Here is a 21,566-nt window from a genome sequence, read left to right on the forward strand (position 1 = left end):
AGAGCCACGATCACCAGCTATAACTTCGGCTTAGGGTTTTCCTGTTTATGTATTATATTAATCTCCACCATAATGCTAAGGATTATAAACTGAATATTTTAGCAACATTTGACTCAGAAAACAAGTCTCTCATATTATGAAAGCTTGCTAACAGAATACATCATCAGGAACAACAAGTGTTACTCCAACTAACACACAATGTGAGATCTCTATTCTGTTATTCATTTTAAACAATTTTTACTATACCTCTGGGAAGGCAGATTCTCAGTCCTTCGCTTGAGCAGTCTGATAATTACCACTTTTACTAAAACTAATTAGCTATCAAGTAAAATGAAATCCATCTGCCTATGTTCCAGTAGAAAAACACATTTACACTGAATAAAGGCAATAAGCTAATTAAATAGCAATAGTAAATGACCATTGAAGGCATTAAAAAACAAATAGTAGTGATGTCATAGGTATTCATTTGTAGGACCAAGCATGGTTAAACATGATTTCACTTTTAAGGGTGTAGGTTAAGCTGTTTATTACAGCCTGGCAATTTGATTAAAATAGTGCTTGATTGGAAGTACATATATTTACTCTCAACCTTTCCATCCCCAAAACATACTTCTTCTAGGTTTCCTGTAGTATACAAAAAATGATTCTCACTTCAATAGAAAAAGGAAAGTAAAAACTGAGTAGGCAGACACACGTTGGGTACAGAATGACTCCTCTAGTAATGGAAGCAAACTTTGCTGGGTTTCAAGTACCCAATATAATGTAGTAGCTGGTAATAACCTATTACAAAGCCATTTTTATTAGCTTGATAGTTCCCTGGGAAACTGAAGGACAGTTCAGCATAGAAAAGAGAATTATAAAAGCCTGTGCCTTTCTTGAAGATGTTTGTAGAGAAAAACATCAAGCTGATTGCAAAGGGAACAGACTAGAAGGGTAATGGGTAACTAATGGTAGGTAGTTTATTCTTGAATGAGGGAAGGATTACTATAAAATGATCATGATGAGGCCAGCAATGGAGGTATGGTGGACTAATGGAACAATTAACCAGGAGAAGGTGAATAAAGTTTCATTATTTTTGTGCAAAAATGTTCTGGGAATGATCATGATTTAATATGACAATCTTTTTTTAAAAAAAATTAGTCATAGTCTAAAAGCAACTTGTGAGTGTTAAAAAAAAAGAGACACAAGTGGAACAGAAACTACATGCATCTATTCTTTAGCATCCAAAAAAAAAATGTTGTTAGTTTCTTAATTGGTCTTCATTCACATAAGAAAGCTTTTCTTGGGCTTACCATTCAGATATAGTCATATCTGTGAGTTCTACATCCAGATCCAACTGAACAGAAATTGAAAATATTTGGGGAAAAATCGCTTCTGTACTGAACATGTATAGATTTTTTCTTCTAGTCATTTGTCCAATTATATTACAGAATACCAAATATTTATATAGCACTTACATTGTAAGTGATCTAGAGATAATTAAATGTATTTAGGAGGTACTTAGGTTATATGCAAATATTGATATATTATTATATATGAGACTTGAGTATCCATAAATTTTGGATTTTGTGGGGGTTCTTATGTGGACTGTTCAACATCATTCTCTCATTAATAAATTATCTTTTCAATATTACTCTCAATTAACCTAATTTATTATTGGCATCTCCCCTTCTGAACATCAACACACCTAACTCTCTCTGACCTGTTTTGGAATAATTTCTGTAGTTGGAATATTGATAGTCTATAAGGAGGTTCCACAATGTTTTAGAATAGTCTCCCAACATCTTCAATAATGAGTGAGAATAGAGACAAGAATTATTTTTTTAAATAAGAAAATTGAGTTGGCTGGCGCTATGGCATAGCAGCTAAAGCCAGCTCCTGCAGTGCCGGCATCCCATATGGGCGCTGATTTGAGTCCCGGCTGCTCCACTTCCAATCCAGCTCTCTGCTATGGCCTGGGAAAGCAGTAGAAGATGGCCCAATTGCTTAGGCCCCTGAACCCGTGTGGGAGACCTGGAAGAAGCTCCTCCTGGCTTTGAATCAACGCAGCTCTGGCCATTGCAGCCGTCTGGGGAGTGAACCTCCTTCTCTCTCTCTGTGACTCTGACTTTCAAATAAATAAGTGAATCTTTAAAAAAAATCCTCTTTAAAAACAATGGAATCCTAGGGACATTAGGTCTTTGAAAGAGACAAATCTATGACTCCACAGTAGATGGGTTGGAGGAGACTAAATGTTACAGCTACCCAATTTTATCTTCAGCTCTAATTGTTTCAAATTCAATCATTAAATAATTAAAATACTCAAAATGGGGGCCAGCACTGTTGTGCAGCAGGTAAAGCTGCTGCCTGCAGTGCCTGGCATCCCATGAGTGCCGGTTCGAGTCCTAGCAACTCCACTGCTGATTCAGCTCTCTGCTATGGCCTGGGAAAGCAGAAGAAGATGGCCCAAGTCTTGGGCTCTTGCACCCCTGTGGGAGACCCAGAAGAAGCTCCTGGCTTCAGATTGGCCCAGCTCAGGCTGTTGTGGCCATTTGGGGAGTGAACCAGTGGATAGAAGAACTCTCTCTCTCTGCCTCTCTGTAACTCTGCCTTTCAAATAAATAAATCTTTTAAAAAGTACTCAAAATGGAAGTGAAGGGAAAAAATATTTAAAAATAACATTGTATTTCCATGACAAACTGATAGTATGTACCCACACATACCTACGGAAGAGTGGCACCCATATTTGAAATTAACTTATATAAAGTAGCTTAAGTTTGCAGATGTATGAGAAGAATGAATAAAGACAAGAAGCTTCTTTGCATGGCTAGAATGACACTATGTTCATACTAGATTTGTCTGTCTACTCATAAAGTATGTCTCAGTTCTAGGTCTAGTGTGAGCACAACTTCATAGCAATAGTTGTACCCCCTTCTACCCAGTACATTTTTCCTCCTCTGTAAAGAATTCACTGGCTCCCTTATTTCTCTGACATAAGAAATGTAAAATAAGGAATTTTAAGGAGTTAAGAGACATGAAAAAATAATAATTGTTGTTGGAAGGTAAAGATGGATCAATAGCTGTTGACTCAGGCTTTCCCATCAGATGGGATTTACAGGCTCCTATTTAGAGGCCATAAAATGAAGTAATGGAAATTTTTTAAAAATAACAAAAAGAACCCTAAGTAATATAGTCAACAGTTACCAGGGATTTTTCAGAACACAACATCCTGAAGAATAGCTGAGTCAAATACTCAGCTGTTAAAAGATTTTTAGAAAAACATACAGATTAAGAGTAACAGGGTACATACTTTGTGGCTTACCAGTAAAATATATTAACCTGTAAAAAAAATTGCAGTCAAAAATTCAGTAGACAAGGGCACTTGTCTAGCAGTTAAGAGGCCCATGTTCCACACCAGAGAGCCTTGAGTTCAATACCTAGCTCTGCTCCTGACTCTAGTTTCTTGCCAATGCAAACTTCTTGAAAGGCAGTGGTGATGGCTCAAGTTATTGGATTCTGGCTACTCATGTAGGAGATCTACATTGAGTTCCTCCCTCCCAGTTGTGGCACACAGCACAGCCTGAGGTTGATGTGGGCATTTGGAGAACGAACCAGCAGATTGGAAAGCTCGCTCTCTCACTCTGTCTTCCTCTATCCCCTCAAATTAAAAACAACAACAACAAAAAAAACTTAATGCATCCAATATTTTTTTAAAAAAATGTGGGTACTCAAAAGTTTGTGGAATTTAGAATTAAAAGATAAATTTATTTTTGTCTAAAAATTTCTTTTTAAGTTTTATTTTTTACTTGAGAGGCAGAATTATAGACAGAGAGAGGTCTTCTATCCACTGTTTCACTCCCCAAATGGCTATAATGGCTGGAGCTGAGCCAAATAGAATCCAGGAGCCAGAAGGTTCTTCCAGGTCTCCCAAGTGGGTGCAGGGACCCAAGCACTTGGGCCATCTTCCACTGCTTTTCCAGTCCATCAGCAGGGAGCTGGACTGGAAGTGGAGCACCAGTGACTCAAACCAGTGTCCATATGGGATGATGGAACAACAGGCAGATGCTTAACCTACTACACCACAGCACTGGCCCCTAAAAAATTTTTGAAATCTGTGATTTTAAGGGGTTTTCAAAAAGTTTGTGAAAAATTATGTATTACAGAAAAATCATGCTTGGATTTTAAAGTTTTTGCCCCAAAATAAACGTATCTTTTAATTCAATTTTTCCACAGATTTTTTAAGTATTCTTTATACAGAATAAGTGGTGGTAAACTCAAAACTAAAACTAAGTATGTATCAAATTTTCATGTTTTTAGCAACTTATCTGTGTGATGCAGATACATATTTACTTATTTCTCAACTCCTGCTTCAATTCTTTGAAATTTTATTACCTAGTGATAAAACATTTTTCTGGGAATAACCTTGTACTATCATCGTTGTTTTGCTTTGTTATCCTCAAAGAGCTACCTATTCCTGAATGTAATGCTTTCCAAAGAAAATGTGTTTCTCACAATGCCCTTATACGTACTTCTTTTCCTTCAAGTTTATTTGACCTAAGCCTTCCGGAGAGACAATCTATACTGAGATGAAAATAAAAATAATTATATTCATGAGGCCAAAGACAATTGTGCTAAAATTAAGGACTTAACTCTTATCCAGGTTTACTCCAAACATGCTAGTAAATTATGTGGAAGTGTGAAGACATGTTCTAAAGTTCCATTTAAGGAAACTGGGTTAGGTTGTATTCTAAATAGGAAAGGAACATTTAAAATCAGACAGTGTTGAGGCTAGCTTTGTGCTGTAGCAGGTTAAACATATGGCATCCCATAAGGGCACCAATTTGAGAACCAGCTGCTCCACTTTTGATCCAGCACCCTGCTAATGTGCCTGGGAAAGCAGTGGAGGGTGGCTCAAGTGTTTGGGCCACTTCACCCAAGTGGGAGACATGGAAGAAGCTCCAGGTCCTGGGTTTAGCCTGGCCCAGCACTAACCATTATAGCTGTCTGGGGAGTGAACCAGCAGATGGAAGATCTCTCTGTCTGTTCTCCTCTCTCTGTAACTCTGCCTTTCAAATAAATATTTTTTAAAAATAATTTTAAAAATCATACACCGCTAAAATGATTAACAATAGAAAATCAGTATTCACAGACACTAGTCTTTTTTTTTTTTTTTTTTTTTTACAGGCAGAGTGGATAGTGAGAGAGAGACAGAGAGAAAGGTCTTCCTTTTTGCCTTTGGTTCACCCTCCAATGGCCGCTGCGGCCGGCGCATCTCGCTGATCCGAAGCCAGGAGCCAGGTACTTCTCCTGGTCTCCCATGCGGGTGCAGGGCCCAATGACTTGGGCCATCCTCCACTGCTTTCCCAGGCCATAGCAGAGAGCTGGCCTGGAAGAGGGGCAACCGGGATAGAATCCGGTGCCCCAACCGGGACTAGAACCCCATGTGCTGGCACTGCAAGGTGGAGGATCAGCCTGTTAAGCCATGGCGCCAGCCGACACTAGTCTTGTTTGTGTGATCCCTTTGACTCTTAGACCTATCAGTGTGATCAATTGTGAATTGAAATTGATCACTTGGACTAGTGAGATGGCATTGGTACATGCAACTTTGATGGGATTGTATTGGAATCCCCTGGAGAGAACGATCCAACATGGGAAGTGGGATACACAGCAGACTCGTAGAATGGTAGATGTCCTAAATAGCACTCTGGCCTCAGAATCAGCCCTTAAGGCATTCGGATATGGCTGAAGAGCCCATGAGAGTATTTTAGGCATGGAAAGCCAAGACACTCTGGAAAAAACAAAAACAAAAAACAAAAAAAAACACCTAAATGAAAGGTCTCTGCGAGTGAGATCCCAGTGGAAAGAACGGGGTCATCAAAGAAGGAGGTACCTTTCTCTGAAGGGAGAAGAGAACTTCCACTTTGACTATGACCTTGTCGAAATAAGATCGAAGTCAGTGAACTCAAGAGGCTTCCATAGCCTTGGAAACTCATGACTAGAGCCTAGGGAGATTTCTGACGCTATAAACAAGAGTGTCAAATTGTTAAGTCAACAACAGGAGACACTGTGTACTTACTCCTCAAATAGGATCTCTGTCCATAATGTGTTGTCCAATGTGAATTAATGCTATAACTAGTACTCAAACAGTATTTTTACACTTTATGTTCTGTGTGGGTGCAAACTGATGAAATCTTTACTTAATATATACTAAATCGATCTTCTGTATATAAAGATAATTAAAAATGAATCTTGATGTGAATGGAATGGGAGAGGGAGCGGGAGATGGGAGGGGTGTGGGTGGGAGAGAAGTTATGGGGGGAAAAGCCATTTTAATCCATAAACTGTACTTTGGAAAATTATATTTACTAAATAAAAGTTAAAAAAATAGAAAATCAAGTCATTTTCTATTCACCTAAATGACAAAGGAAGCCAGTGCCATAGAAGACAAAATGTAAATTCAAAGTTATCTAATTTTTTTCTAGGCATAGAAGCATGTGATTTTCTATTGTCACTTTTCCATTTTGCATATTATCATGGTAGAAAAAAACTGAAATGTGAAAAAATGTTAAGGCAGAAAATAATTTATTTAAAAATGAGCAATAATTAGTAGTAATACTAAATGCGGCGTTGGACTTCTGTTCCAGAAGTAGCACACATGATATACGTTCTGTTGAGAGGGCCTTCTTGGTGATCTGGAAGGACTAAATAATTTGAAGATTTCTTGGAAAGTCGAAATGTTCTGTGAGCTTTCAAGCTGAAATCCAATCAGAACAGCAATTCCACCCTCCTCCCCACCCCAAATAAAATAAAATAGATGTTTGAATCAGGAAATTTAGAGATTGATAAATACTAAAACTGAATATGCCATTTCCATTAAGCTCAGGGGTCTGGTCATTGGACAAGCTCCTTACTTTCCTGTACATCTCATATTCACTACAGTACCTTTCTAGTAATTTCTTTAAGATCAAAACCTTGAAATCTACCTTCAAAGGAAGGAAGGGACAACTAAGTCCTATTAAAATGGGTCCAAGATGATCCTGTCATATTCTCAAAGTATTTTCCCACAGATAATAAATTGTAGCAAGATCCCAGCACCTATAATAAATACTGAAATATTTTACTTATGAAGTATTTTTTTCTAGACATAGCTGGTATGTCTCTCTCCTATAAAGCAAAGAAGATACTTATTTGATGAAAGTAATAATACACTAGGAAGATGATGATGGAAATATGAAGCCGTACTCCATGAGCAGGTTCAAATATTTCACATTTTCCACCACAGGTAAATTAACCTAAAAGAGAGGTGAACTGGAAATGTGGGAATTCAAGCTCTCAGATGGAGTCTCACTGATAACTCCGCTGTGCTAATGCTTAAATTCTCTCACAAACAAAGAAGTAATTCAAGGGAAATTGCAAATTCCAGTAGGTAGCAATGTTCATAGAGCTACTGACTCTAGAATACTCTTTGGTCTGTTTGGGTCCAGGATTTTAATAAAGCAACACATACAACAGCACTGAGTTTCTCAGTATATGGTATATTAAGATATTCTCAGCCTGGAGGGATGCCTCCAACATCTCCCAAGAATGCTGAACAATTATAAACAGGGCTCCCATTTCAGGTGAAGGATATTAATTATGTTGATGGTGAGTAGAATGGGGGAAAATGTTAGTTTGTTCAAATATATCATAATCTCTCCCCCTCCCTTCTCACTTTCTCTCATACAGACGCTATTGGTGACAGCATCAGAGTGACAACCCAAAAGGGCAGATGGCAGGATCCATGGTCCAAGCAAAGGAACTCTGACCCAGTGAGAGAGAAAGACAAGATATTTTGACCACCACTTACAAGGGTGACAACACAGGGGTCATCAATCAAAGCATACTTGTGAATTTAAAGGCACAGATACCCCAACTATTGTTAGCCCCTGTAAAATAGTTTTAAACTATTTTACATAAATGATCATAAGGGCTCTTCTATATAAGGCATTCTCTGTGCCAATAATCACAGTAGTATAGAAAATGGGACTAGAAATGAATGAAACTAATACTATTTATGCACAAAAAATTGTCACTGTATTATCCTTAAAACATTTATATTTGAGTTAACTAACATGCATAACCAAGACACTGCTATTGTAGCTGTAACATTTAAGGAATTTTCCAGGTAATTAAGTCAAAAGTACTTTTGGGGGAGACAGGAATTGTTGTGATAGTTAAAAGAAGGAGCACTGCAAACATTTTATTGGTAACACTGTTTACACATACAGCTCCTCTTCATGTCTCTCTAAAGCCAACAAGTCACTCAAAACAGGGAGCCAGGTGGGTTAGCAATGGCTAGAAACCCATTGGAAATCATCATCTTTATACCTCCTAAGATAAAAGTGAAAAGAGAAATAACTCCTTAAGATCACAATGATAATTTTGTTTTTGTAAGAGAAGGATGGAATTGAAACATTTAAAAGTCATTTTGTGAAAATGAAAAAGCAAAAGCTTTCCTCATTTTTTTGGTAAACTTTGCATGAGCATAAGAGCACTTCCAAAAGTTCACGTAAAATGAATATTATGAAAAAACGTATGTTATGGATTTCAAATTTTCTGTTGCAAAATAAACATTCTATAAATTCCATTTTTCCATGAACTTATGGAAGTGTGCTCACAAGTAATTAGTGAATTGTAAATGTTGCTTTAAAATGTCGATTTTTCCTTCTAAAAAGAAAACACTATGGGGCCGGTGCTGTGGCATAGTCAGCTAAATGTCTGCCTGTGGCACCAGTTTCCCATAAGGACATCGGTTCGTGTCTGGCTGCTCCACTTCTAATCTAGCTCCCTGCTAATGCACCTGGGAAAGCAGTAGAAGATGGCCCAAGTGTTTGGGCTCCTGCACCCATGTAACAGAGCCAGAAGAAAGCTCCTAGCTTTGGATAGGCCCAGCACCCGTCATTGTAGCCATTTGGGGAGTGAACCAGTGGATGGAAGATCTCTCTGTCTCTAACTCTGCCTCTCAAATAAATAAATAAATCTTTTTTTTAAAAAAAAAGACTATTAATTTATCAAATAAAACTTACTTAAAAGAAGAAATCATGAGAGAACCATGTTGTTGCTATATTTTGAGTCAGATTTAAGTTTTGTTATTTTTTGGGTTTTATGATTGCCTGCATTCAATATATTTACACTATATTCAATCTAATGCAACTGAATTCCAACCCTCAGTCACAAAATCCAAACTGCACACATTACATTTCTCTTGATGAACACAGAATTGGATTCAACATTTGGGGTGACCACAAACAGCTTTCTAACTTTGTTTTTGCTGCCAAAATCGGTGGCAGCAGAGGTAGAAAGGCATGGAGTAATAATAATGTATTTCTAAGGCTGTGGATTTATTTAAATAAAAAGTAGCACTGGATGCTTCAAAAATCAAAATCTTATATCAGTGCTAACTTCGGAATGACCAGATAAGTCTTATTTTCAATCATTCAACCTTAAATATAATTTTTGTGACCTGCTAAGTGGCTGGTGAATGAACTCCTGTGGCTAGCAACCTTAAATTTTGAACTTCATGGGACTTATGGAGAAAAAAAAAAAAATGAACAAAAAATAAACAAAACAAAAAATCCTGCCCCTTAAAAAGCAAGTAAATTAAGAAATCAAATAATGTATTACTTAATGTTTTGGTCTCTGAATATGTGTGGCAAATATACTATGTTTGCATTGGGATGGCACCTGAAAAATCAGTATTGAAATTAGTACAGGGGCCAGCACTGCGGCATAGTGGCTAAGCCTCCGCCTGTGGTGCTGGCATCCCATATGGGCGCAAGTTCCAGGCTCGGCTGCTCCACGATCCAGCTCTCTGCTATGGCCTAGGAAAGCAGTGGAAGATAGCCCAAGTGCTTAGGCCCCTACACCCACTTGGAAGAAGCTCCTGGCTCCTGGCTTTGGATCAGCCCAGCTCTGGTCATTGCAGCCATTTGGGGAATGAACCAGTGAATGGAAGACCTCTCTCTCTCTCTAACTCTGCCTCTCAAATAAATAAATAAAATCTTTTTTTTAAAAAAGAAATCCGTATAAAAAGTGGTATTTCTTTTTTTTAAATTATTTTATTTATTTAAAGTCAGAGTTACACAGAGAGAGGAGAGACAGAGAGAGAGAGGTAGGTCTTCCATCCTCTGGTTCACTCCCTAGATGGCCACAATGGCCAGAGCTGTGCCGATCCGAAGCCAGGAACCAGGAGCTTCTTCCAGGTCTCCTACGCAGGTCAGGAGCCCAAGGACTTGGGCCATCTTCCACTGCTTTCCCAGGCCGTAGCAGAGAGATGGATCGGAAGAGGAGCAGCCAGGACTAGAACTGGTACCCATATTGGATGTCGGCACTTCAGGCCAGCGTTTTAATCCACTGTGCCTCAGCGCCAGCCCCCAAAAAGTGGTATTTCTAAGACAAAGAAAAAATGATAATGCTACAAAAAACACATTTTTGACAATCTTCTATGAGGTATCAAACATTCATTTTTCTGCATATGACCAAAGTTGCCTTACTTCCTGGTTATTAGCTATAATCAATCAATCTATCTATCTATCTACATTTCAAATAATTTATTGATTTCACTTATTTTTACCAATTGAAATGCACCATCCTCTTGGTTACACGTGGTTAGCTACCTAATGTTAACTAGCAGGGCCGACACTGTGGCGCAGCGGGTTAAAGCCCTGGGTTGAAGCGCCAGCATCCCATATGGGTACCAGTAGGAGTCCCGCCTGCTCCTTTTCCAATCCAGCTCTCTGCTATGGCCTGGGAAAGCAGTGGAAGATGGCCCAAGTCCTTGGGCCTCTGCACCCACGTGCGAGACCTGGAAGAAGCTCCTGGCTCCTGGCTTCGGATCAGCCCAGCTCCGGCAGTTGCGGCCATCTGGGGAGTGAACCAGCAGATGGAAGACCTCTCTCTCTCTCTCTCTCTCTCTGCCTCTCTGTAACTCTGCCTTTCAAGTAAATAAATCTTAAAAAAAAAAATAATAATGTTAATTAGCTACACTTGACTGTCCTTTAAATGACTTACTGTTTGAATTTTGTGGGAATCCAGGCAAGGAGGACGGGCCGTTCATTCCAGGCAGAAGGACTGGTGGAAGGCCGGGGAGTCCTGGGTAGGTGGCTGGCAGGCTGATGCCATGGAGGGAGCTGTTGTCCATCATGCCTGGCTGCTGGACGGTCAAGCCCAGCACATCTGAAGCTTTCTTTATGCGATCAAGTTCTTGCTGAGCCATCAGCTGCCGCACGGTTGTGGGAGCTAAGTAATCTTTCTCACGATCCAGCTGGCTGCCAACAGTCTCCCTCACCTTCGAAATGTGCTGTTTGGAGAAAATATGATCTCTGATGGACAAGCGGGCAGAGTACTTCACCCCACACAGGGTGCACTCTGGTTTGGTGCCTTCTGTTCCACTTTGATTGATCATGAAAGGCTTCCCTATGTTGATTTTAAATTTCTTTTCCTTCGCCCTTGCGTTTTGAAACCACACCTGGACCACGCGTTTGGGCAGCCCGATCTCATTCCCCAACATTTCGCATTCTTGCATGGTGGGTGTGCGGTAGTCACTGAAGCAGGCTTTGAGAACCTTGAGCTGAAGGTTGCTCATCTGGGTTCGGAAACGCTTGTGACCTGGCCTGTCGTTACTTTTGGATTTAAAAGGGTTGCTGGATCCAAACGGATTCGGGGAGCTCGGGTCAGCTATGCTGGAAGTTTCGCTGCGGTCAGCGTTGTCATCCGGGTCATCGGTGATATAAAAGCTTTGGTCATGGTCGCCATCTTTGTCGTTGAAATGGATCGAGGGACTCGTGAGGGAAAAGAGAAATTTGTCATCGCAGACCTCCGCGGTAGGGGTGCTTGCAGTCTTGGGCCCCGGGTCGACCGTTTTGGGTTCCTTGGGCGACATGGCGGGCTTCACGTCGCCGGAACTTCCGGTGGTGCTCTCCATCTCCGCGTTGCCCTCGTCGCCGGTGGTGGCGTCGCTGATGGCCGTGTTAATGGACGAGGTCTCGTCGAAGTCGGGTTTATTTTGGTCGTACCCAGTCTCGGCGGGAGGGGCGTGTAAGTTCTCCACATCCTCAGACCCTTCCGCTTTAAAGGAAGACGGGCTTAACAGATTCTTGGGCGACAGCTCCGCCGTTTTACTCACAGGCGTGGACACCGTGGACGCCAATTCGTTCTCGCTCGACAGATCGATTTTCGTCAACGGCAGAGACGGATAATCGAAGTAAATGTATTTCTGAGGACTCTCTCCGCCGTCCTCGGTGGCTATCAAAGGGCTCGGGGGCAGGCTGTAGCCGGCCTGCTTGCCTTCGTTCCAGTGGCGGGAGCGAATGTGGCTCTCCAGGGCGGACTTGGCTTTGAACAGCGCTCGGCAGAAGGGACACCGCTTGTGAGACTGCGCAGGCCCCACGGCCCGGAACTGGCCTTTGCGCTCCCGCGCTCGCGTGTTCTGGAACCAGACCTGCACCACCCGTTTCTTCAGCCCCACTTCCCGCGCGATGTGGTCCAGCATTTTTCTGGTAGGATTGGAATCCAGCAAGTATTTTTCGTAGAGGATTTCCAGTTGCTCCGGGGTGATGGTGGTTCTCAGGCGTTTGTCGCGGTGCTGGTCCTCCCCGCTGTTCCCTCCCTCTTTTTCACTGCAGTTGTTCTCTTCTTTGTCGTCCAGTTTCCTTTTGAGGGAAGCAGCCACTGTCGCCGGGGCAGCGGAGTGAGAGGAACTGGTCTGAGGTGGCATTTGTGTGAGAGAACCACTCAGCAGCTGACCAGTCATCAGCGGGTTGTTGGGGTCGAAGATCATGTAGGGCATGTCCATGGGCCTCTCCAAGAAGGGAGAGTGAAGGAATTGGTTTTGAGCAGCGAGGAAGTGCATGTGCTGGTGTTCCTGCCAGAGTTCCAGGGTGGGGAAGGCAACTGTACACTGATCACATTGGTATTGTAGTAACTGCGGAGGTAGACTGTTCTGGAGAGAGGTCATGGAAATTTGCAGTGGACTGGAGGGGACCGGGGTGTGAGAGGCCGAGGGAGGTCTTCCAATTAGTTGGGGTTGTTTTGGTGGCTGTGGCAGGGCGGCGGATGCCTGCGGTGGGTCTGAGGAAGTCGATGCTAAGGGCAGGGCTGGCTTGGTGCCTTGAGGAGCGGGAGAGGGGTCACTCTGCTTTGGCTTTTCTGTGGGATACTCAGGTTTCGGAGATGCCTTCTCGGGTTCTGGTTTGGGTGACGGAATCAGGGGGGTGCTAGTTCCAGAGCCAGAACTTGCGGCAGGAGCGGCCGTGTTTTTGGCTACCTCTGTTTGGCCAGACCCTGTGCAGTGCTTGTAGACCACCTGATCCGTGGCGTCCATGGAATCTTCCGTTTGGCTTTCATCTTGGGCATCATCATCTTCATCCTTATAACACTGCTTTTTCTGATGCGTGATCAAGTCGAAGATCCTGGGGAAAACCACATTGCACTTTTTACATTGGTACTGCATGTTGCTTGTTCGAATATACCGTTCATTCGTGAGTTCTCTTTTTTCATTATCTTTAGTTTCTGCTTGATTCTCGTAACTCTTTCGTGCTTTCTGACGGGCATTCTGGAACCATACAACAATAACCCGAGTAGGCAGGTTGAGAACAGTGGAGAGTTGTTCTATTTCATCATCTTTTGGGTAAGCATTTGTGTCAAAAAAGTCTTGTAGAACTCTAAGCTGGTAGTCAGTAAACCTTGTTCTAGAAGACCTCTTACTGAAGGATGCATCAGATTTGTAATGTTCTAAAGAGGTGGGTTGTGGGTCAATTCTGATGTCTTCCAGAACAGTTATAGGAGGGTTACTGAAGTTGTACGGTGAATCCTTATTTCTCTGTCGTTCTTTAAAAAGAGTATTTCGAAACCAGTGTTTGATCACTTTTTGAGACAGGCCAGATTTCTCTGCCATTTCTTGGATCTGTTCTTCGCTTGGAGAATTATTGATGTCAAAATAAGCCCGCAGGATTTTTAGTTGGTCATCTGTGATTCTTGTCCGTGGGCGTTTGAACTGAGAATGCCTTAAGAAGTTGGGATCTAATCCGAGCTGCTGCTGGCAAAGTTGAGTGAGATCTGCAGAGAGAGTGTCCATCTGGGGCAGCTGCAGGGCCAGCTGGGGAGGAAGTGCGGGGTGCTGCACAGGTTGCATCATAATGGAAGGAAAAAGTGGGAGGTCAAGAGAAACAGGCAGCTGTACCTGAGGGGGAGCGGAGGGCGGAGGTGGTGGGGGAGGGGGAGGAGGAGGTGGAGGTGGAGGCGGGGGTGGCGGAGGAGTGGGTGGTGGGGCTTGCAGAGGAGTAGACACTGTGCTGGGAAGCTTTCCAGGACCCAGGGAGGAAGGCTGTGGAGGAGCTGGTGGTAGGGGAGGAGGCGGAGGTGGTGGAGGTGGCGTTTCTGGGGAAGATGGAGATATTGGATAAAGCTTGTCATAGGCCTCCCTGTATTGACGAGCAAATTTTTCTAGTGCTCCATATGGAAAAAATTGCCCATGTACATGTTCTTGGTGACTCTTTAAAATAAGAACATTGGAAAACAGTTTACTGCACGTTCCACATTCCAGTTTGTCAGTGCTGTCACCTTCACCACTTTTGCCCTTCTTCTGGACTTTCTGCCTGTTTTCATTATACTGAATGACCAGTTCAAAACCAAAATTTTCCAATAAAGCTTTGGCTGCGTTTCCTCTGGCCCCAGAAGCTATTCGGGGTGGCAAGACGGATGGTTCCACGGATTTTTGCTTCTTTATGTCTTTGCCTTCTTTGAGACCTTCACCTTCACTTACAAATTCTTGCTTTGGTTTCTCTTGCTTCTCGGCAACCTCTTCTCCCTCCTTGTAAGATGGTCCGTCTTTCATGATTTGGCAGTCTGCACTCACTATGTTACTTTGCTCTTGTTTCAATAATTTGCCTGCCTGCTGCGGCTGCTGGGGCTGCTGCGGCTGCTGTGGTTGCTTCTGAGGCTGCAGCTGGGGCTGTGTGGCTTGGTACTGTTGTGCTTGTTGCTGAAGGATTTGGAGTTGAGTCTGGCCAACGTGATGTTGGGTTTGAATCTGCTGCTTCAGGTCTTCCAGCAAGGAGCCAGCCATTCCTGTCATGCCAGGCATACCAAAAGTGGCAGAGCCCGGCAAGGCCAAATCTGGCCCCAAGCTAAACTCCGTCCCAGGTATGTAGAATGGAAAAAGAAACTGAGGCTGCTGAAACTGCAGCAGTGCTTCTGGGGTCATAGGAAAATGAGGCAGAAAGGCCGGGTTTAGAAACTGGGGCTGGAAGAATGCAGCATGCTGTTGTAACTCATGCTGTAGCTGCATCTGAATTTGTGCTGGTGACTGCGGTGGGTGATGCGTAGGCTGAGCAGATATTAATTCAGGAGTTTGCTTTTTATTTAATTCTTTGGCATCTAAGTGAGTATCTTTGCTATTTACGGTTGCTAAACTCATGGACTCTAGCATCCCTTGGCCAGGGCTATTAACACTTGCTGAGATGCTGTGCCCACTTGACACATGACCACTTGGCTCCAGCTTGGCAGCCCTGGCTTTTGTCTGGTGGAGCACAGACCTCATGTGGATTTCCAATGTCGAGCTTTGGCTGTAAGCAACATTGCAAATGCTGCACTTGTAGGGTTTGTTATCTGTGCTGCTGTTGGTTTCTTGTGGAACAGGACTGGAGGCTTCCTGCAAAACTTTCTTCAACTTATGCAGGTGAGAGACTGAATTATAATGGACCAAGAGAATGTTCTTTTGGGTGAACGACTCTTTACACACTGTACATTTGTATGGACGAGATGGATCAAGGAATTTTTCCATGGTAAAATTGGGCCCTTTTCTGAAAGGTAAGGTCCGCTTTGGTTCAGAGCCCATGTCATCTGGAATAGAGCTACTGTCGCTGCCTACAGGACTTGCCTTCCCTTCATGGTCCACCTCATATTCTCTCTCCATTTCCTGTTCTAGCCCATGGTCATCCTGGGCCATTGTTTCACTCTCTGCCCAAAGTTCACCATTCACGGGCAAGGAGGCATACAGCTGTTGAAGTTCAGCTTCACTCAGCTCCGGGTGGCCTGCTTCCAAGTGTTTTTTTAAAGCTTGGAATGTACGGAAACTACGCTGGCAGAGGCTACACATTGTCGCGGCCCGAATTGCATGATACTGGGAATGTATCTGAAGCTTCTGCATAGTTTTAAAAGCTAAGCTACAGTGGTTACAACGATACTTATACACATGGCGGTCAGAAACAGAGAGAGGTTGCCTTTTTTGCTGTTCATTTAATTGCTCTTGCAGTGTGTCGGGGATTTTCACATCCTTACTGCTATTTTTATTCCATTCTGACACTTCCGAGGATTCTTTAGTTGGTTTCTGCTCCTCACTCTTTATTTCCACGCCAGCCTTTGAATCTTCAAGACCTGCCATACTTTTGTCATCCATTGGACTTTCACCTGTTAGGAGAAAGCACAAACATATTTCTGACAGTAAGAAAACTTTCTCCTTAAACATCAGTAAATGTTATAAAAAAAAAAAAGGTGCCTCTAAAGGATTCCACTTAATTGATTCTTTCAAGAAATATTTATTGAGAGACTACTATGTGGCAGGCACTGGACTGGGTACCGAGGATATAAAAGTACAAAAAAAAAAAGAAAAGTGACCCCTGACCTCAAGTAATTTCAGGCTAGGGAAGAAAATAAATCAAAAGTAATTATAGTATGCTGCAATCAGTGTGAGCCCAAAGGCCACAACCTTGGCATTCATGAATCAGAACACACAGAATATTCTTGGTTGTCTGAAACTTGGGTCTCCCAAGGACAGGTAGAGATAAACAGATACTAAATATGCCTTGGAAAATCTGGCTCTTGGAAATGTCATTTTTTCTGTATGCTTTCTCAAAGTAAATCTTTGTTAGTAATAATCTTGGAGCACAGCCACAAATGCAAGCCCCTGAGTGTGTTTTGTTCAGATCTCAATCATAAGCTGGCATACCTGAATACTTCCCAGACCCCTCAGCTGTAATGGCTGCAGGTGTGTCCCGCTCTGATTTCTCAGAGGCGGCTGCTGGCAGTAGCATACTGTTTGGCATCATCACATCAGGGACAGGCACCTTTGAAAACCAAAGGGGTTCGTGTTAAATGTACCCCAGAAATCACACACTCCATTGCATCTTCCATTTGGCAGAGCATATCCCACTTACAATGTTCTAACCAAAGCAGGGACATTTTGTGAATATTACAGATCAATGCTATACCTTCACATTCAGATCAGTGTTGAGGAATGCTATATTCTTCTTTCCTTTTTAAAATGCATCACAATTTGAAGGTTTTCATAGGTCTACCTTTTTTCAGTGGTAACTGGAAATCTTTGAAACTCAGGGTGCCCACAAAAATCATTTGATTAACATTGCAGATATAAAAATATCTCAAAATATTATATTAATGAAGCTCTGCCTTTATGTTCTTCTTTTTGAAGAGACTACAAATGAGCCTTGACTATGGTTTCTATAATACAGTCAACAACAAAAAACTACTTTAAGTAGATCAGAAGAAATGTATTTCTGCTAACCCATCACTACAGATTTGTGTGGATACCGTTCCACAGATCATGTCACACATGCATCAATAGTTGGCATTCTTACTGTCATTAGCAGCTTCTCCACACAATCTGGAGACACGCTGTGCAGATGTGTCAGATGCAGCTGCAAGTGCATTTTGTTGCTGAGGACGTCCTGGCAGAGAGGACAGCAGATGACTGGCTGCACCGAGTGCTGTGACAGGACATGCATCTGGATCCGACTTTGGTCCCTACTATTGTAGTTACAATAAGGACACTGATAGAACTGCAAAATATTGGAGAAATACGGCCACGATTAGTTAAAACATTTAGATGACTTCAGTACGTTAGAAGTAATGACATGAGTTAATTATACAAGGGGAATTCAAAAAGTACATGGAAAAGGGAATTAAAAGAGAAATTTATTTTGTTGCAAAAGAAACATTTGGAATCTATTTATGTTTTTTCATAATATGCATTTTCTTTGAACATTCTGAAGACTCCTCATGTTGTCAATCACAATGTCTATATATGTGTTGGCAGCATGGAATTGTTTAGAACTCTAAGCTACCAGGAGCAATTAAGAAAGAAAAAAGATGTAGGGGCCAGTTTTGTGTCATAACAGGTTAAGCTGCCACCTAAGACACTGGCATCCCATATGGTAACCAGCTTGAGTCCCGGCTGCTCCACTTCCAGTACAGCTCCATGCTAATGGCCTGAAAAATAAGCAGTGAAACATGGCCCAAATGTTTAGGTCCTTGCCACCCATTTGGAAGATCCAGATGAGGCTCCTGGCTTCTGCCTGGCTCAGCTTTGGCCTTTGTAGCCATCTGGGAAATGAACCTGTGGATGGAAGATTCTCTCTCCTCTCTCTCTCTTTCTATCTCTCTCTCTCTCTCTCTCTCTGTGTGTGTGTGTGTGTGTGTGTCTCCCACTCTCTGTATATCTGACTTTCAAATAAACTAATAAATCTTAAAATAAAAAAGGATGTAAGTAGCAAAGAGGGGAAATGTGTTTACCTGTTCATGACAGAATTTACTATCTTCTGCAGGTTTTGACCTTTTTGTTGCAACATCCTCTTCTTTTGCCAGCAGGAGTGGCTGGGTGCCCCCTGCCACATTGACTTTTAGCTCCTTCTCTGGTGTGATTATCCCTGGTTCCCAAAAAAGAATAGTACAAGTCAACTTAAAAACATTGAAAATGTCAAAATCAGAAAAAATTATTTTTTTTAAATAGTGGTGACACTGAATCAGAAAATGAACCAAATACTTTTAAATGATGCTAATCTCAAACAGCAAAAAAAAAAAAAAAAATTCAATTCTTTTTGTCCACCAACTAAGTGGACTTTATAAACACATTTTAAAATGTACTCCTGTCTTGTGTTTAGATAACCCTAGGTGGCCTTGAAAGATTCATCAACAACATGTGCTTTTGGTGTCTCAGAATGCCTTTATCACATGAAAACACATCTACTTCCATTCATAAAGACAAACTTAGAAAACCATTACTGTACTAATGTTTTGTTTCCTATCTCTTTTCTAAAATTATCAGGCACAGAAAAAAAATTCAAAATTCTAAGAGCTGACTATATATAATTTAGAGACTAAAATAAGATTTTGATGTCCTGAATAGATTTAAGATGGAAGGGGTTGAAAAATTAACCATATGTTGCATAGCTGCTGCTACTAGTGATTTCCTCTTTTCTGTAGATGTTTCAGCTGTTGGCTCTACACATAACATTATAGCACAAATCTCAAGACAGTTGTTTTATGAGGTTAATCTGAATATTTGGTGTTAAAAGATGGTTTAAAATTTTGCCTACGTGAGCAATGTAACGTGTAGAAGCTTTACACGCTTCAAAGAAAAGAGTGCAATTCTAATTTCCCAATCTAACAGAAAATTCTTTCCAGCATCAATTTGCCCGATAATCTCCTCTGCGAGGCTGGATATTACAGCGACATTGGGTAGGCATGTCACATACATCTCACGACAAACACAAAACCTCATTTACTAGCCATTCCAATCTCATCATAGCACGGCATCATCTGACCTTTTTTCTGCTGTTTATTATGAGTATTTCTAATTTTAACTTTCAATTTTCACCATCTTCCAGTCAATTTGCAACTAAATTATTTCCAGGGTGAGGACACTATCACTGGACAACTGGGTGCAAATACATCTTGAAATGCAATGAAGCTAAACCATTGATTGCTATCAGACCCCGCGTAAATATATAGTCCAGGCGTAATCTGATTGTATGCTGTGCATGAAGATTTATCTTGATTTTATTTTCAATCCACATACGGTTCATATAAATGAACAAATTGCACCTTATTGCAAAATAACCCAGTTTTAATTTAAAAATAAGGTCAAAGATGTTATGGAAACAAAGTGAAAAGGAACAGCACAAAAAAACACATTCTTATTTCTACCATTGATAGAGATGCATGTTTTATAACACATATACAATTTCAGAAATCTCAAATTCAAAAAGAAAGAAATTTGAAAATAAAAGTGACTTTGAAGAGATTAAACTAAATACAATTTAAATAATGCATTGACAATAATTTTAGTCTCTCGGGGTTTGTGGTAAATATAGAATTAGTGATAAGTTTTCATCAGATTATACTGATATTGATTTCTAAATTTATATTATCTAGACTTTATTTGAATCAATACACTGATACACATGCACACACGCATATACATATACCCCTCAGAAAATATAGATTCTCATTAAATCTTTGAAAAAATAATTTTTCTATGTTGTACTTAAATGATCTTAAAATTGAGATACATTAAAAAATCTCATATTAACTAAAAGATATCTAAGCATTTGATATCCAGAGACACATAAAAAAAACTGTACGTTTATCTTATAATTAATTCTGGCATCAAAAATATTTTTTCTTTTTTAAGGCAGAATATACTTTGTGCTCTTGTTTTAAAAATATTTTGAAAAACACAGTGAAAATGTGTCAGATCAAGTTGTAAAAAAAATGATTTTCATTTAAATCATCAAATGTGTATTACCTGCCCTCTCCTGTGAACTTTTTTTTAAAAAATTCCCATTGATGAATAAAAATATTTCCTTAAGAGAATGATATAATGTCTAAATTGGACAGGTCCAAAGAATAAGTAGATCCTATTCCTTATGTTCTCAAAGACTATCTCATACAAAAAAAAAAAATTTCTGTGACTCTCATTGCTTGCAGACCCTTTGAAGCATCAAAAATAGAATAAATCTTCAAGAAACTTCCAAATATATCAAATGTATAGATTTTACTCTAATATTGACATTACAAAGGATCAAAAAAGTAGCAATTTCAAGGTTTGTAACATTTTCTTGAGTCTTATATTGGTGTGCATATTTGGTATAATTAATATTACATATATTAAGAATATATTTTTATTCTATGCATATTGATAGCTATCAAAAGTATAATTGCTTTTGAATTTAGTGATTCAATTTTACATCAAGAAAATAAAAGTTTTAGAGTCACTATTGTATGACAATAACTGCAGTAATTGTTGGCAACAGAATTCAACCCAACATATATGTCAAAATCAATTTTGGGGGGCTAACTTAGTTAAATAAATCATGATTTAAGAATAAACTAGGAGCCCCCTAAATACTATTTTCTTTTAAATTAATAAGTTGTAAAATTGTAGACACCCCAGAAATGCATGCCACTGAGAATAAGAAGGAACAGAGACTACTTAGATGAATAATATAAGACAAAAGTAGACTCTTGAAGATGAAACAGGTTCTAGGGATTATTTGTAAGACAATGGAAGCTACATTTTAAGCACACATGCCTTTTATACTCAAAAGGGTGCTATCTCAGGTTTAATATTATGGCATCTCTGGCAAATTACAGGAAATCAACTCTCAGATTTTTTTAGATGATGTTATCCTGGAAATGCCTTCTATTAAATAAGGTCCAATTAATTTTAGAAAACTTTTGATTGCTTTGTGATTACTCATAGTTTGGATCTACAACTTTTTTTGAATTAATCCCTGTTTGTTACCCTACAT

The 21,566-nt window shown here is 40.6% G+C and overlaps 1 protein-coding gene across 4 annotated transcripts in view; it reads right to left on the reverse strand.

Moving 5' to 3' along the window:
- ZFHX4 (zinc finger homeobox 4) overlaps positions 1-21,566 on the reverse strand; it is a 210,300-nt gene that overhangs the window by 4,327 nt on the left and 184,407 nt on the right. For all 4 annotated transcript variants that reach the window (XM_062188330.1, XM_062188331.1, XM_062188327.1 and 1 more), the window contains exons 7-10: positions 18,547-18,680; positions 17,613-17,813; positions 16,964-17,081; positions 11,029-16,425 (exon numbers count right to left, since the gene is read on the reverse strand). In XM_062188330.1, the coding sequence (XP_062044314.1) occupies positions 11,029-16,425; positions 16,964-17,081; positions 17,613-17,813; positions 18,547-18,680 (5,850 nt within the window). The remainder of the gene's footprint in view (positions 1-11,028; positions 16,426-16,963; positions 17,082-17,612; positions 17,814-18,546; positions 18,681-21,566) is intronic.

Source organism: Lepus europaeus, chromosome 4 (genome assembly GCF_033115175.1).
Source record: "Lepus europaeus isolate LE1 chromosome 4, mLepTim1.pri, whole genome shotgun sequence".
NCBI lineage: Eukaryota > Metazoa > Chordata > Mammalia > Lagomorpha > Leporidae > Lepus > Lepus europaeus.